Consider the following 16,474-nt stretch of genomic DNA (forward strand, 5'->3'; position numbering starts at 1 on the left):
GATCCATATTCATCAATAGAATTGGCTGTGAACTGGGTTACAAGGGTATATCGGGGAGAGCGGGGAAATGCTTTCTGTTCGAGTTATGCAAATATTAATTTTAGAGAAAATAACATTCAACAATGGATACAAAATATGTGCTTCTGTGCAGGGAGTTTCTGTGGAATGGCGACAATATTAATTCCAGATCTGTTCATTTTCTTTAAAATATTGAAATAGGTGAAACGGCAAACGGATTATTGCACGTGTCTGTCTGTCTCTCTAATGCTGAAACTAACATATGAAAAATGTACTTATTGATTTTCTGTTTGCTGAAAGTCGACCATCTCAGTAGTAATCCTGAGGTTTGTTATGGAGCTTTTCACATCAAGGAGATGTGTCAAAGCACTTCAACAGTTTGGTAAGAAGGCAAAAGGACCGAAGAACCAAACGCATAACAACACAGCACAACCCCAGCAGAGCATTGGAGTGTATTTCACAAACATCAACTCCATTATTGTCAAATTCCGATGTGGATTTAAGCACAAAAACCTCTGTCTCAAGTGGTTGCACATGTTGTTTGCTGCCACGTCAGCAAGACGTCCCAAAGCCTTTCACAGTTTAAACTGTGAAGAGGAGTCTGGGCCAACACAGCAGCCCAACTGCCCACAGCTGGGATTTGGGCTTCATGGCCTCCCACTGTGGTGCTGCTCAGATTGTCAGCTCAGCACAGGCAGGAGATGAAGCTCTCTGCATATATCAAACACATTGCACACTCACATTGTGCTATAAATACTATAACACAGAGCTGCGTGTTACTATATTAGAATAGCCATGTGTCTGAAGCTGTATCTGGGTGTGGAGCTGATCACTGGGGGACAGAAGCAGCTGCTGGTCACTGGAGCGGAGAAGCAATTCAAGTGCAAAGATTTCGCCCATTAATTGTTCCAGTAAAACCCGAACTGAAGTCGGACAGTTCATTCAACAGCTTTTGTTTAATGCTGAGCTTCTGTGAATCTGAACAATTTGGAAATCATAAGTCAAGGCGGCATTGACACAAAGGGAACAGGAAAGACACAGATCAAACAGCTCAATAACTTTTATCATTTATTGATACTTCGGACAAACAAATATAGAGAATCTGTAGGCATTATGGAATAGGATCGGATCACAAATACTCATCTTCAGAATGAAATAAAAGGACAAAATATAACAGCCTCTGTCTTTCTGTATCATTACACCACACAAATAGTAAACAGCAAATAAAGAATATCAGAGAGGTGTGACAGTACATGAAATAACAATGTGAAATGTTATTAACAAAAGGCAGATTGGGAAATAATCCAACAATAAGAAAAGTCACTAAAATCTACGTAGTTGCACAATACAATGTTTACTTCCAATGAATTAGATCAATCGGTGAAACAGGACATCACATACTCTGTCACAGGACATTGACGATAAACACAAACAGACGAGGAACATCGGTGAAGCTGATGGTAATAAACTCATTTTAACTGGAAAATAAAAGTAAAGATATGATGAATAATTTCAGCCTGGGAGGAGATTTAGTATTTCAGATTGTGTTTATTTGTGTATATGAATGTCCACACATACCCCCCCACCACCCACAAACAAACACAATCCCAACTGATACTGTGTCAGTGGGTATTGGTCTGTCATTGCCTTATACAGGCAGAAACCCTTCGCTTTCAAGTCTCCACAATATACTGAAAGATCCACAAGATCAGTAAATGAGCCTCGCTCCTTGCCTGCGGCTATACCAGGTGAGCATATGTCAGGTGTGATAGGGTGTGTAATGGTGAGAGGATATGTCCATCACCCTCACACAGCTTGGTCACACGGATCCTGTCCTGTGGGGACAGGGGGAGTTTCCCAACACAGTGGCTGCAATGAGCTTCACCATCAGTTCCCGTGGAAGAATTATTTACCGGCAGCTGTTACATCAGATCATAGTGTCAATGAATTTCCTCTCCCCACCTTAAATAGAGTGACCGTGGCACTGTAGAAAATACTCAGGAAGAAGAGGATGATGAAGGTGGAAGCAGTCGGCCAGAGGTTGCCACTTCCCTGTTGTTGAAAACCTTCCAGCATCGTCTCGGTTGGGAAATCTGTGAGGATAAAAAAAAAGAAATATATTCAGAGGGGATTGAAAACTGAGACTTCTTCTTTTCCATCTTGATTATTAATGTATATAAAGTTTCCCAGTTGATCATGGGCTTCCTCCCTCCCTTCAAAACTTCTAATTTTAAGAGAGATGAAGAAGTAATTTATTTTAGTGTTTGTACATTTGTTCCAAGAATTATTGAATCCAGAGAAGAATTTGGGAAACACGTTGAGAAAATTAAACTTGTGGAACTACAAAAGGTGGAAATCCTCCCATTGAGACGCTTCTGGTAGAAAATGGCAAATCTGTTCCAATGTTCCAATTCCACCTTTCTGCTGTTGTTTTGCATTTTCATTCCGTGACTATTGAAATGCTGTTTCAAATTCCTTTACATTATGGTGTTGTGGTCAACAATCCTATATTCAAAAAGTCTGCTGTGTGAAGTTGGCTGCCATGTTTTGCCCACAAAATACAGTCAATTCACTTTACAGTATGTTTTGCGAAGCGCTTTGAGACGTCTCGAAGACATGAGAAGGCGCAACATCAAATGCAAGGATTATTATTATTTATCTCTGTATAAAAATCGACGCTTACTTTATATTTCGCAGTGACTTTCCTGGATGTTTTATCCCGTTTGTATGGATACAATCGTCTTTCACGATGTCAGTTTTTCAAAACAACTTGTATTTGATACTCTTCCTTTTTGTTTCTGCCAGAATGTTTGAAGCTCATCCTCATCACTGTAACGCCAATCATAGGCATCTTCTTTGTGATACTAACCTAAACCTTCTCAGCGGCTCTTATTTCCTTTGCATAATAGTGTCCAGAACTGAATACAGTGCTCAACCCACAATCGTGCTAACTTTACATGTAATTGGCAATCAAATTCCTATGTGAAAAATACTGAATCATTTTTATGGCCTTTTGATATTCAATCCATTCGATTTATTCTCCAAGTTTTGTTAAATCCCTTATAATTATTTTGCTGTAATTCCTTTAGTGATTGTTTTTCGCCATTATACTTTCAACAAACTGCTCTCAATATTGAACTTCATTTCCACCTTTCTGCCAACTCAGCCGAACGCTCTGTAACTTTATGCCATTCCCCATGTTATTCATGACTGTGTCCTTTACCATATTATGTTATCATCAATATTTTTATGAATGGCACTGTGCCTATTTCAAAATGGTTAATATTACTGTAAAGCAATAGAGGAACCGGCACAAACGTCAGGTTACACCAACTGAAGGGATTGAGGATTAAGTGTAGCGTTTCATCCCTGAGCTTTATTGATTACCACCTTTGCTGCATGTGGCCATGTGAGACTGATTGGGGAAGGGATCAGAGACTGACACTCACTGTCAAGGTGATGTTTCCTATCTTAGAGAACAAAAACATGTATCATATTCTCAAAAACCTGCAGAATCACCTGAAGGAAAATGGTGACATTGAGTTTTAGTTGTTACAGCAATGTATAAAAGGGGAGAATCGGGTTTTCTGACTGCGTGGGTGTCCTTCTTGGTGAAGTGCCACAGCAATGCAGTTTTGTGTGCTTGTGTGTGGACCTGGGTGGATGTGAGTGTGGGGGTGGTGTTGTGGGGGGCCTGGGTGGATGTGAGTGTGGGGGTGGGGTTGTGGGGGGCCTGGGTGGATGTGAGTGTGGGGGTGGGGTTGTGGGGGGCCTGGGTGGATGTGAGTGTGGGGTGGGGTTGTGGGGGGCCTGGGTGGATGTGAGTGTGGGGGTGGGATTGTGGGGGGCCTGGGTGGATGTGAGTGTGGGGGTGGGGTTGTGGGGGGCCTGGGTGGATGTGTGTGTGGGGGTGGGGTTGTGGGGGGCCTGGGTGGATGTGAGTGTTTGTGAATGTGTGTGGGTCTGGGTGTGTGTGAGCCTCGGTGGATGTGAGTGTGTGTGAGTTTGTTTGAGTGTTTGACAGCCTGGGTGTGTGCGATTGTGTATGGGCCTGGGTGGAGGTGTGTGCGAATGTGTGTTGGTCTGGTGCGTGTGAGTGTGTGTAAGTGTGTGTAGCCTTGGGTGGATGTGAGTGTGTGTAAGTGTGTGTAGGCTTGGGTGGATGTGAGTGTGTGTAAGTGTGCGTGAATGTGAATGAGTGTCTTTGTTTTACAATGTACGAGTATGGGTGAGTGTGGTGTAAGTGAATATGTTGCTGCACCCAGATCTGTTGCTGTTCGTGAGAAGTATTTACCAGCAAATTTAGCAGAAAAGGCCATAATTTGCTTCTGAGATGTAGTTATGTGTGGAATGTGATATTATTTACTGAAAAATAAATCATCCTGGAATGAAACAGGTTGAGCTGTCCCACGCAATTCCACAACATGCTGTAAACAAAATCCATTCTGAGATTGGATTGTAACCGGTGTTTTGGGAATGTTCTAAAAACTTTTTTTTGGGTCAGCCAGCTGTGAAAATCCATCCCCATGCTTAAGAGTATCCAAACCAAACTGACTTAACTTGATACTAACATCGCTTCAAACAAAAGGTGCATCATTTCTCAATCTGGAAATTGTCTGTGTAATTAATTGGAAATCATCCCCTCCGTACCTGACTCATAAATACAACAATGATCTTTATTTGAGTTACTTTTTCATGACTCCAAACTGACAATGCAATGGTCGGGAGGCGGGTGCACAAAAAATAAGCAAAATGGTATTGAGAGACTCATTGACAGGCATTCGCGGTGTCCATCAGGACAAGGGAAATGTTTACAAAATTCGGTTTACCGCTGGATTTATTAACGGCTCTGGTCAGGGTCTTCAGTGGGAAAGTTTCATGTCCGACCACACAGGAGTAGGAAGAGCCTCTGTCCCAATCTCCGGCTGAGATGGATAACATGCTGTACGTGGAGTAATCTGCACTGTCTGCCATCAACTCAGTGTTCTTGTATTTGTTGGCATCAATCAACTGGTCATTCACAGTCCACTCCACAAAGATCTCTTTGGGAGCGAAGTTCTTCACCAGGCAACTGAGGGTGAGAGACTGCTGAGCAGACAATTCTTCTGCCGATGGGAGAAGCAGATACACTGAAGGTTGCTTCGTGTACTCAACTGTGGAAACAATAAAATCAAATCAATACACTGATGCCGTCAATCAGAGAAAACTTTCAAGTATAACAGCAACAAGTTTACATTTGTATAGCGCCTTTCGGGAGGACATCCCAAGGTGCTGGACAGTGTACAGCATTTCAGACCCGAGCTGGGGTTGGGGGAGAGGGGAGGGAGGGTGACCAACGCCATGGTTGAAGAGGAGGGTTTTGAGGCGGAACTTGAAGAAGGCTAAGAAGGGAGCGACGTGGAGTGATTGGGGGATGGAGTTACAGAGGTTGGGAGCAGAGTGGCTGAAGGCTCTCCCGCCAATGGTGGGTCGGGTAGATCGGGGGACGTCCAAGATACCGCAGAACAAGCTGAGAATAATTTAGTTTAGATGTGGCTTCCTTTTCTCCACGAAAACTGTTTAAATATCCTCCAAGTATAATGATTAGACTATATTTTGATATTTTACATGTGAGAGAATCTGCTTATAAAATTATATATCTATATATATTTTCTGGTCTTTGTGAGAGGGGAAAAATCTATCGACAGACTTGTAAAACTAAAACGGTTTATAATTGCTTTCACAGATGTTTCGGTTGCCTACATTATGGAATTACTATAAACAAATAAATCATTGATTTCCTGAACTTGGATGCTCACCGGGCTCCTTAAATATCTTTTTTCTGATGGGAGTCGGTATATCGTCATGGCTGACAATGCAGAAGTATACTTTCCCTCCGGTCCAGTCTTGTGTAGAAATGTTTAGTTTACTGATCACTTCCTGAGGTCCAGTGGCAGACGGTTTCCCATATCCAGACTGTAAATGTGTCTGTTCTTGTGTCCAAGTCACGTTGACGTCATGTGGTGCATTCGCCACGACACATGTCAGCGTTACAATGGGTTCCATCAAAACCTGTTTCGGTGAAGGCGGCAGGAAAGAGATCTTGACAGGTTCAGGAGGATCACAATCTAGAAAAGGAAAAGAAACTTGAAACCCAAATAACAGGCGATATCCAGGATTTCATATTTGTTCAAGTTAAACAATACTGTACATGAATATTCCCATTACTTTCTTTGAGTTACTTTTTCATGACTCCAAATTGACAATGCAATGGTCGGGAGGCGGGTGCACAAAAAATAAGCAAATTGGTATTGAGAGACTCATTGGCATTCACGGTGTCCATCAGGACAAGGGAAATGTTTACAAAACTCGGTTTACCGCTGGATTTATTAACGGCTCTGGTCAGGGTCTTCAGTGGGAAAGTTTCATGTCCGACCACACAGGAGTAGGAATAGCCTCTGTCCCAATCTCCGGCTGAGATGGATAACATGCTGTACGTGGAGTAATCTGCACTGTCTGCCATCAACTCAGTGTTCTTGTATTTGTTGGCATCAATCAACTGGTCATTCACAGTCCACTCCACAAAGATCTCTTTGGGAGCGAAGTTCTTCACCAGGCAACTGAGGGTGAGAGACTGCTGAGCAGACAATTCTTCTGCCGATGGGAGAAGCAGATACACTGAAGGTTGCTTCGTGTACTCAACTGTGGAAACAATAAAATCAAATCAATACACTGATGCCGTCAATCAGAGAAAACTTTCAAGTACAAGATACCGCAGAACAAGCTGAGAATAATGTGTGTCTGTTCAGTCTGTGCTCAGTGGTTTGTCATTATTATGACTGGGAACACTGGAGTGGATTGAAATTTCCCAACAGCACTTTATTATTTATACCCAGTGACCAGTGGTTTAGATGTGGCTTCCTTTTCTCCCCGAAAACTGTTTAAATATCCTCCAGGTATAATGATTAGACTATATTTTGATATTTTACATGTGAGAGAATCTGCTTATAAAATTATATCTATATACATTTTCTGGTCTTTGTGAGAGGGGACAAATCTATCGACAGACTTGTAAAACTAAGACAGTTTATAATTGTTTTCACAGATGTGTCGGTTGCCTGCATTATGGAATTACTATAAACAAATAAATCATTGATTTCCTGAACTTGGATGCTCACCGGGCTCCTTAAATATCTTTTTTCTGATGGGAGTCGGCATATCGTCATGGCTGACAATGCAGAAGTATACTTTCCCACTGGTCCAGTCTTGTGTAGAAATGTTTAGTTTACTGATCACTTCCTGAGGCCCAGTGGCAGACGGTTTCCCATATCCAGACTGTAAATGTGTCTGTTCTTGTGTCCAAGTCACGTTGACGTCATGTGGTGCATTCGCCACGACACATGTCAGCGTTACAATGGGTTCCATCAAAACCTGTTTCGGTGAAGGCGGCAGGAAAGAGATCTTGACAGGTTCAGGAGGATCACAATCTAGAAAAGGAAAGAAACTTGAAACCCAAATAACAGGCAATATCCAGGATTTCATATTTGTTCAAGTTAAACAATACTGTACATGAATATTCCCATTACTTTCTTTGAGTTACTTTTTCATGACTCCAAACTGACAATGCAATGGTCGGGAGGCGGGTGCACAAAAAATAAGCAAAATGGTATTGAGAGCCTCATTGACAGGCATTCACGGTGTCCATCAGGACAAGGGAAATGTTTACAAAACTCGGTTTACCGCTGGATTTATTAACGGCTCTGGTCAGGGTCTTCAGTGGGAAAGTTTCATGTCCGACCACACAGGAGTAGGAATAGCCTCTGTCCCAATCTCCGGCTGAGATGGATAACATGCTGTACGTGGAGTAATCTGCACTGTCTGCCATCAACTCAGTGTTCTTGTATTTGTTGGCATCAATCAACTGGTCATTCACAGTCCACTCCACAAAGATCTCTTTGGGAGCGAAGTTCTTCACCAGGCAACTGAGGGTGAGAGACTGCTGAGCAGACAATTCTTCTGCCGATGGGAGAAGCAGATACACTGAAGGTTGCTTCGTGTATGAAACTGTGGGAAGAAACAATCAAATCAATACACTGATGCCGTCAATCAGAGAAAACTTTCAAGTATAACAGCAACACGATTACATTAGTATAGCGCCTTTCGGGAGGACATCCCAAGGTGCTGGACAGTGTACAGCATTTCAGACCCGAGCTGGGGTTGGGGGGAGAGGGGAGGGGAGGGAGGGTGACCAACGCCATGGCTGAAGAGGAGGGTTTTGAGGCGGAACTTGAAGAAGGCTAAGAAGGGAGCGACGTGGAGTGATTGGGGGATGGAGTTACAGAGGTTGGGAGCAGAGTGGCTGAAGGCTCTCCCGCCAATGGTGGGTCGGGTAGATCGGGGGACGTCCAAGATACCGCAGAACAAGCTGAGAATAATGTGTGTCTGTTCAGTCTGTGCTCAGTGGTTTGTCATTATTATGACTGGGAACACTGGAGTGGATTGAAATTTCCCAACAGCACTTTATTATTTATACCCAGTGACCAGTGGTTTAGATGTGGCTTCCTTTTCTCCACGAAAACTGTTTAAATATCCTCCAGGTATAATGGTTAGACTATTTTTGATATTTTATATGTGAGAGAATCTGCTTATAAAATTATATCTATATATATTTTCTGGTCTTTGTGAGAGGGGACAAATCTATCGACAGACTTGTAAAACTAAGACAGTTTATAATTGTTTTCACAGATGTGTCGGTTGCCTGCATTATGGAATTACTATAAACAAATAAATCATTGATTTCCTGAACTTGGATGCTCACCGGGCTCCTTAAATATCTTTTTTCTGATGGGAGTCGGCATATCGTCATGGCTGACAATGCAGAAGTATACTTTCCCACCGGTCCAGTCTTGTGTAGAAATGTTTAGTTTACTGATCACTTCCTGAGGCCCAGTGGCAGACGGTTTCCCATATCCAGACTGCAAATGTGTCTGTTCTTGTGTCCAAGTCACGTTGACGTCATGTGGTGCATTCGCCACGACACATGTCAGCGTTACAATGGGTTCCATCAAAACCTGTTTCGGTGAAGGCGGCAGGAAAGAGATCTTGACAGGTTCAGGAGGATCACAATCTAGAAAAGGAAAAGAAACTTGAAACCCAAATAACAGGCAATATCCAGGATTTCATATTTGTTCAAGTTAAACAATACTGTACATGAATATTCCCATTACTTTCTTTGAGTTACTTTTTCATGACTCCAAACTGACAATGCAATGGTCGGGAGGCGGGTGCACAAAAAATAAGCAAAATGGTATTGAGAGCCTCATTGACAGGCATTCACGGTGTCCATCAGGACAAGGGAAATGTTTACAAAACTCGGTTTACCGCTGGATTTATTAACGGCTCTGGTCAGGGTCTTCAGTGGGAAAGTTTCATGTCCGACCACACAGGAGTAGGAATAGCCTCTGTCCCAATCTCCGGCTGAGATGGATAACATGCTGTACGTGGAGTAATCTGCACTGTCTGCCATCAACTCAGTGTTCTTGTATTTGTTGGCATCAATCAACTGGTCATTCACAGTCCACTCCACAAAGATCTCTTTGGGAGCGAAGTTCTTCACCAGGCAACTGAGGGTGAGAGACTGCTGAGCAGACAATTCTTCTGCCGATGGGAGAAGCAGATACACTGAAGGTTGCTTCGTGTATGAAACTGTGGGAAGAACACAATCAAATCAATACACTGATGCCGTCAATCAGAGAAAACTTTCAAGTATAACAGCAACACGATTACATTAGTATAGCGCCTTTCGGGAGGACATCCCAAGGTGCTGGACAGTGTACAGCATTTCAGACCCGAGCTGGGGTTGGGGGGGAGAGGGGGAGGGGAGGGAGGGTGACCAACGCCATGGCTGAAGAGGAGGGTTTTGAGGCGGAACTTGAAGAAGGCTAAGAAGGGAGCGACGTGGAGTGATTGGGGGATGGAGTTACAGAGGTTGGGGGCAGAGTGGCTGAAGGCTCTCCCGCCAATGGTGGGTCGGGTAGATCGGGGGACGTACAAGATACCGCAGAACAAGCTGAGAATAATGTGTGTCTGTTCAGTCTGTGCTCAGTGGTTTGTCATTATTATGACTGGGAACACTGGAGTGGATTGAAATTTCCCAACAGCACTTTATTATTTATACCCAGTGACCAGTGGTTTAGATGTGGCTTCCTTTTCTCCCCGAAAACTGTTTAAATATCCTCCAGGTATAATGATTAGACTATATTTTGATATTTTACATGTGAGAGAATCTGCTTATAAAATTATATCTATATACATTTTCTGGTCTTTGTGAGAGGGGACAAATCTATCGACAGACTTGTAAAACTAAGACAGTTTATAATTGTTTTCACAGATGTGTCGGTTGCCTGCATTATGGAATTACTATAAACAAATAAATCATTGATTTCCTGAACTTGGATGCTCACCGGGCTCCTTAAATATCTTTTTTCTGATGGGAGTCGGCATATCGTCATGGCTGACAATGCAGAAGTATACTTTCCCACTGGTCCAGTCTTGTGTAGAAATGTTTAGTTTACTGATCACTTCCTGAGGCCCAGTGGCAGACGGTTTCCCATATCCAGACTGTAAATGTGTCTGTTCTTGTGTCCAAGTCACGTTGACGTCATGTGGTGCATTCGCCACGACACATGTCAGCGTTACAATGGGTTCCATCAAAACCTGTTTCGGTGAAGGCGGCAGGAAAGAGATCTTGACAGGTTCAGGAGGATCACAATCTAGAAAAGGAAAAGAAACTTGAAACCCAAATAACAGGCAATATCCAGGATTTCATATTTGTTCAAGTTAAACAATACTGTACATGAATATTCCCATTACTTTCTTTGAGTTACTTTTTCATGACTCCAAACTGACAATGCAATGGTCGGGAGGCGGGTGCACAAAAAATAAGCAAAATGGTATTGAGAGCCTCATTGACAGGCATTCACGGTGTCCATCAGGACAAGGGAAATGTTTACAAAACTCGGTTTACCGCTGGATTTATTAACGGCTCTGGTCAGGGTCTTCAGTGGGAAAGTTTCATGTCCGACCACACAGGAGTAGGAATAGCCTCTGTCCCAATCTCCGGCTGAGATGGATAACATGCTGTACGTGGAGTAATCTGCACTGTCTGCCATCAACTCAGTGTTCTTGTATTTGTTGGCATCAATCAACTGGTCATTCACAGTCCACTCCACAAAGATCTCTTTGGGAGCGAAGTTCTTCACCAGGCAACTGAGGGTGAGAGACTGCTGAGCAGACAATTCTTCTGCCGATGGGAGAAGCAGATACACTGAAGGTTGCTTCGTGTATGAAACTGTGGGAAGAACACAATCAAATCAATACACTGATGCCGTCAATCAGAGAAAACTTTCAAGTATAACAGCAACACGATTACATTAGTATAGCGCCTTTCGGGAGGACATCCCAAGGTGCTGGACAGTGTACAGCATTTCAGACCCGAGCTGGGGTTGGGGGGAGAGGGGAGGGGAGGGAGGGTGACCAACGCCATGGCTGAAGAGGAGGGTTTTGAGGCGGAACTTGAAGAAGGCTAAGAAGGGAGCGACGTGGAGTGATTGGGGGATGGAGTTACAGAGGTTGGGGGCAGAGTGGCTGAAGGCTCTCCCGCCAATGGTGGGTCGGGTAGATCGGGGGACGTACAAGATACCGCAGAACAAGCTGAGAATAATGTGTGTCTGTTCAGTCTGTGCTCAGTGGTTTGTCATTATTATGACTGGGAACACTGGAGTGGATTGAAATTTCCCAACAGCACTTTATTATTTATACCCAGTGACCAGTGGTTTAGATGTGGCTTCCTTTTCTCCCCGAAAACTGTTTAAATATCCTCCAGGTATAATGATTAGACTATATTTTGATATTTTACATGTGAGAGAATCTGCTTATAAAATTATATCTATATACATTTTCTGGTCTTTGTGAGAGGGGACAAATCTATCGACAGACTTGTAAAACTAAGACAGTTTATAATTGTTTTCACAGATGTGTCGGTTGCCTGCATTATGGAATTACTATAAACAAATAAATCATTGATTTCCTGAACTTGGATGCTCACCGGGCTCCTTAAATATCTTTTTTCTGATGGGAGTCGGCATATCGTCATGGCTGACAATGCAGAAGTATACTTTCCCACTGGTCCAGTCTTGTGTAGAAATGTTTAGTTTACTGATCACTTCCTGAGGCCCAGTGGCAGACGGTTTCCCATATCCAGACTGTAAATGTGTCTGTTCTTGTGTCCAAGTCACGTTGACGTCATGTGGTGCATTCGCCACGACACATGTCAGCGTTACAATGGGTTCCATCAAAACCTGTTTCGGTGAAGGCGGCAGGAAAGAGATCTTGACAGGTTCAGGAGGATCACAATCTAGAAAAGGAAAAGAAACTTGAAACCCAAATAACAGGCAATATCCAGGATTTCATATTTGTTCAAGTTAAACAATACTGTACATGAATATTCCCATTACTTTCTTTGAGTTACTTTTTCATGACTCCAAACTGACAATGCAATGGTCGGGAGGCGGGTGCACAAAAAATAAGCAAAATGGTATTGAGAGCCTCATTGACAGGCATTCACGGTGTCCATCAGGACAAGGGAAATGTTTACAAAACTCGGTTTACCGCTGGATTTATTAACGGCTCTGGTCAGGGTCTTCAGTGGGAAAGTTTCATGTCCGACCACACAGGAGTAGGAATAGCCTCTGTCCCAATCTCCGGCTGAGATGGATAACATGCTGTACGTGGAGTAATCTGCACTGTCTGCCATCAACTCAGTGTTCTTGTATTTGTTGGCATCAATCAACTGGTCATTCACAGTCCACTCCACAAAGATCTCTTTGGGAGCGAAGTTCTTCACCAGGCAACTGAGGGTGAGAGACTGCTGAGCAGACAATTCTTCTGCCGATGGGAGAAGCAGATACACTGAAGGTTGCTTCGTGTATGAAACTGTGGGAAGAACACAATCAAATCAATACACTGATGCCGTCAATCAGAGAAAACTTTCAAGTATAACAGCAACACGATTACATTAGTATAGCGCCTTTCGGGAGGACATCCCAAGGTGCTGGACAGTGTACAGCATTTCAGACCCGAGCTGGGGTTGGGGGGAGAGGGGAGGGGAGGGAGGGTGACCAACGCCATGGCTGAAGAGGAGGGTTTTGAGGCGGAACTTGAAGAAGGCTAAGAAGGGAGCGACGTGGAGTGATTGGGGGATGGAGTTACAGAGGTTGGGGGCAGAGTGGCTGAAGGCTCTCCCGCCAATGGTGGGTCGGGTAGATCGGGGGACGTACAAGATACCGCAGAACAAGCTGAGAATAATGTGTGTCTGTTCAGTCTGTGCTCAGTGGTTTGTCATTATTATGACTGGGAACACTGGAGTGGATTGAAATTTCCCAACAGCACTTTATTATTTATACCCAGTGACCAGTGGTTTAGATGTGGCTTCCTTTTCTCCCCGAAAACTGTTTAAATATCCTCCAGGTATAATGATTAGACTATATTTTGATATTTTACATGTGAGAGAATCTGCTTATAAAATTATATCTATATACATTTTCTGGTCTTTGTGAGAGGGGACAAATCTATCGACAGACTTGTAAAACTAAGACAGTTTATAATTGTTTTCACAGATGTGTCGGTTGCCTGCATTATGGAATTACTATAAACAAATAAATCATTGATTTCCTGAACTTGGATGCTCACCGGGCTCCTTAAATATCTTTTTTCTGATGGGAGTCGGCATATCGTCATGGCTGACAATGCAGAAGTATACTTTCCCACTGGTCCAGTCTTGTGTAGAAATGTTTAGTTTACTGATCACTTCCTGAGGCCCAGTGGCAGACGGTTTCCCATATCCAGACTGTAAATGTGTCTGTTCTTGTGTCCAAGTCACGTTGACGTCATGTGGTGCATTCGCCACGACACATGTCAGCGTTACAATGGGTTCCATCAAAACCTGTTTCGGTGAAGGCGGCAGGAAAGAGATCTTGACAGGTTCAGGAGGATCACAATCTAGAAAAGGAAAAGAAACTTGAAACCCAAATAACAGGCAATATCCAGGATTTCATATTTGTTCAAGTTAAACAATACTGTACATGAATATTCCCATTACTTTCTTTGAGTTACTTTTTCATGACTCCAAACTGACAATGCAATGGTCGGGAGGCGGGTGCACAAAAAATAAGCAAAATGGTATTGAGAGCCTCATTGACAGGCATTCACGGTGTCCATCAGGACAAGGGAAATGTTTACAAAACTCGGTTTACCGCTGGATTTATTAACGGCTCTGGTCAGGGTCTTCAGTGGGAAAGTTTCATGTCCGACCACACAGGAGTAGGAATAGCCTCTGTCCCAATCTCCGGCTGAGATGGATAACATGCTGTACGTGGAGTAATCTGCACTGTCTGCCATCAACTCAGTGTTCTTGTATTTGTTGGCATCAATCAACTGGTCATTCACAGTCCACTCCACAAAGATCTCTTTGGGAGCGAAGTTCTTCACCAGGCAACTGAGGGTGAGAGACTGCTGAGCAGACAATTCTTCTGCCGATGGGAGAAGCAGATACACTGAAGGTTGCTTCGTGTATGAAACTGTGGGAAGAACACAATCAAATCAATACACTGATGCCGTCAATCAGAGAAAACTTTCAAGTATAACAGCAACACGATTACATTAGTATAGCGCCTTTCGGGAGGACATCCCAAGGTGCTGGACAGTGTACAGCATTTCAGACCCGAGCTGGGGTTGGGGGGAGAGGGGAGGGGAGGGAGGGTGACCAACGCCATGGCTGAAGAGGAGGGTTTTGAGGCGGAACTTGAAGAAGGCTAAGAAGGGAGCGACGTGGAGTGATTGGGGGATGGAGTTACAGAGGTTGGGGCAGAGTGGCTGAAGGCTCTCCCGCCAATGGTGGGTCGGGTAGATCGGGGGACGTACAAGATACCGCAGAACAAGCTGAGAATAATGTGTGTCTGTTCAGTCTGTGCTCAGTGGTTTGTCATTATTATGACTGGGAACACTGGAGTGGATTGAAATTTCCCAACAGCACTTTATTATTTATACCCAGTGACCAGTGGTTTAGATGTGGCTTCCTTTTCTCCCGAAAACTGTTTAAATATCCTCCAGGTATAATGATTAGACTATATTTTGATATTTTACATGTGAGAGAATCTGCTTATAAAATTATATCTATATACATTTTCTGGTCTTTGTGAGAGGGGACAAATCTATCGACAGACTTGTAAAACTAAGACAGTTTATAATTGTTTTCACAGATGTGTCGGTTGCCTGCATTATGGAATTACTATAAACAAATAAATCATTGATTTCCTGAACTTGGATGCTCACCGGGCTCCTTAAATATCTTTTTTCTGATGGGAGTCGGCATATCGTCATGGCTGACAATGCAGAAGTATACTTTCCCACTGGTCCAGTCTTGTGTAGAAATGTTTAGTTTACTGATCACTTCCTGAGGCCCAGTGGCAGACGGTTTCCCATATCCAGACTGTAAATGTGTCTGTTCTTGTGTCCAAGTCACGTTGACGTCATGTGGTGCATTCGCCACGACACATGTCAGCGTTACAATGGGTTCCATCAAAACCTGTTTCGGTGAAGGCGGCAGGAAAGAGATCTTGACAGGTTCAGGAGGATCACAATCTAGAAAAGGAAAAGAAACTTGAAACCCAAATAACAGGCAATATCCAGGATTTCATATTTGTTCAAGTTAAACAATACTGTACATGAATATTCCCATTACTTTCTTTGAGTTACTTTTTCATGACTCCAAACTGACAATGCAATGGTCGGGAGGCGGGTGCACAAAAAATAAGCAAAATGGTATTGAGAGCCTCATTGACAGGCATTCACGGTGTCCATCAGGACAAGGGAAATGTTTACAAAACTCGGTTTACCGCTGGATTTATTAACGGCTCTGGTCAGGGTCTTCAGTGGGAAAGTTTCATGTCCGACCACACAGGAGTAGGAATAGCCTCTGTCCCAATCTCCGGCTGAGATGGATAACATGCTGTACGTGGAGTAATCTGCACTGTCTGCCATCAACTCAGTGTTCTTGTATTTGTTGGCATCAATCAACTGGTCATTCACAGTCCACTCCACAAAGATCTCTTTGGGAGCGAAGTTCTTCACCAGGCAACTGAGGGTGAGAGACTGCTGAGCAGACAATTCTTCTGCCGATGGGAGAAGCAGATACACTGAAGGTTGCTTCGTGTATGAAACTGTGGGAAGAACACAATCAAATCAATACACTGATGCCGTCAATCAGAGAAAACTTTCAAGTATAACAGCAACACGATTACATTAGTATAGCGCCTTTCGGGAGGACATCCCAAGGTGCTGGACAGTGTACAGCATTTCAGACCCGAGCTGGGGTTGGGGGGAGAGGGGAGGGGAGGGAGGGTGACCAACGCCATGGCTG

General features: G+C 43.5%; 1 protein-coding gene across 1 annotated transcript in view; it reads right to left on the bottom strand.

Moving 5' to 3' along the window:
• Window positions 1-4,680: 4,680 nt before the first annotated feature.
• LOC103173400 overlaps window positions 4,681-16,474 on the bottom strand; it is a 27,642-nt gene continuing 15,848 nt past the window's right edge. Inside the window, exons 4-18 of the mRNA XM_042345723.1 lie at window positions 15,951-16,274; window positions 15,388-15,696; window positions 14,310-14,633; window positions 13,747-14,055; window positions 12,667-12,990; window positions 12,104-12,412; window positions 11,024-11,347; window positions 10,461-10,769; window positions 9,379-9,702; window positions 8,816-9,124; window positions 7,738-8,061; window positions 7,176-7,484; window positions 6,376-6,699; window positions 5,817-6,125; window positions 4,681-5,171 (exon numbers count right to left, since the gene is read on the bottom strand). Of these exons, the coding sequence (XP_042201657.1) occupies window positions 4,786-5,171; window positions 5,817-6,125; window positions 6,376-6,699; window positions 7,176-7,484; window positions 7,738-8,061; window positions 8,816-9,124; window positions 9,379-9,702; window positions 10,461-10,769; window positions 11,024-11,347; window positions 12,104-12,412; window positions 12,667-12,990; window positions 13,747-14,055; window positions 14,310-14,633; window positions 15,388-15,696; window positions 15,951-16,274 (4,817 nt within the window). The 3' untranslated portion in view covers window positions 4,681-4,785. The remainder of the gene's footprint in view (window positions 5,172-5,816; window positions 6,126-6,375; window positions 6,700-7,175; window positions 7,485-7,737; window positions 8,062-8,815; window positions 9,125-9,378; window positions 9,703-10,460; window positions 10,770-11,023; window positions 11,348-12,103; window positions 12,413-12,666; window positions 12,991-13,746; window positions 14,056-14,309; window positions 14,634-15,387; window positions 15,697-15,950; window positions 16,275-16,474) is intronic.

This window comes from Callorhinchus milii, unplaced genomic scaffold (genome assembly GCF_018977255.1).
Source record: "Callorhinchus milii isolate IMCB2004 unplaced genomic scaffold, IMCB_Cmil_1.0 Scaffold83, whole genome shotgun sequence".
NCBI classification, from domain to species: Eukaryota; Metazoa; Chordata; class Chondrichthyes; order Chimaeriformes; family Callorhinchidae; genus Callorhinchus; species Callorhinchus milii.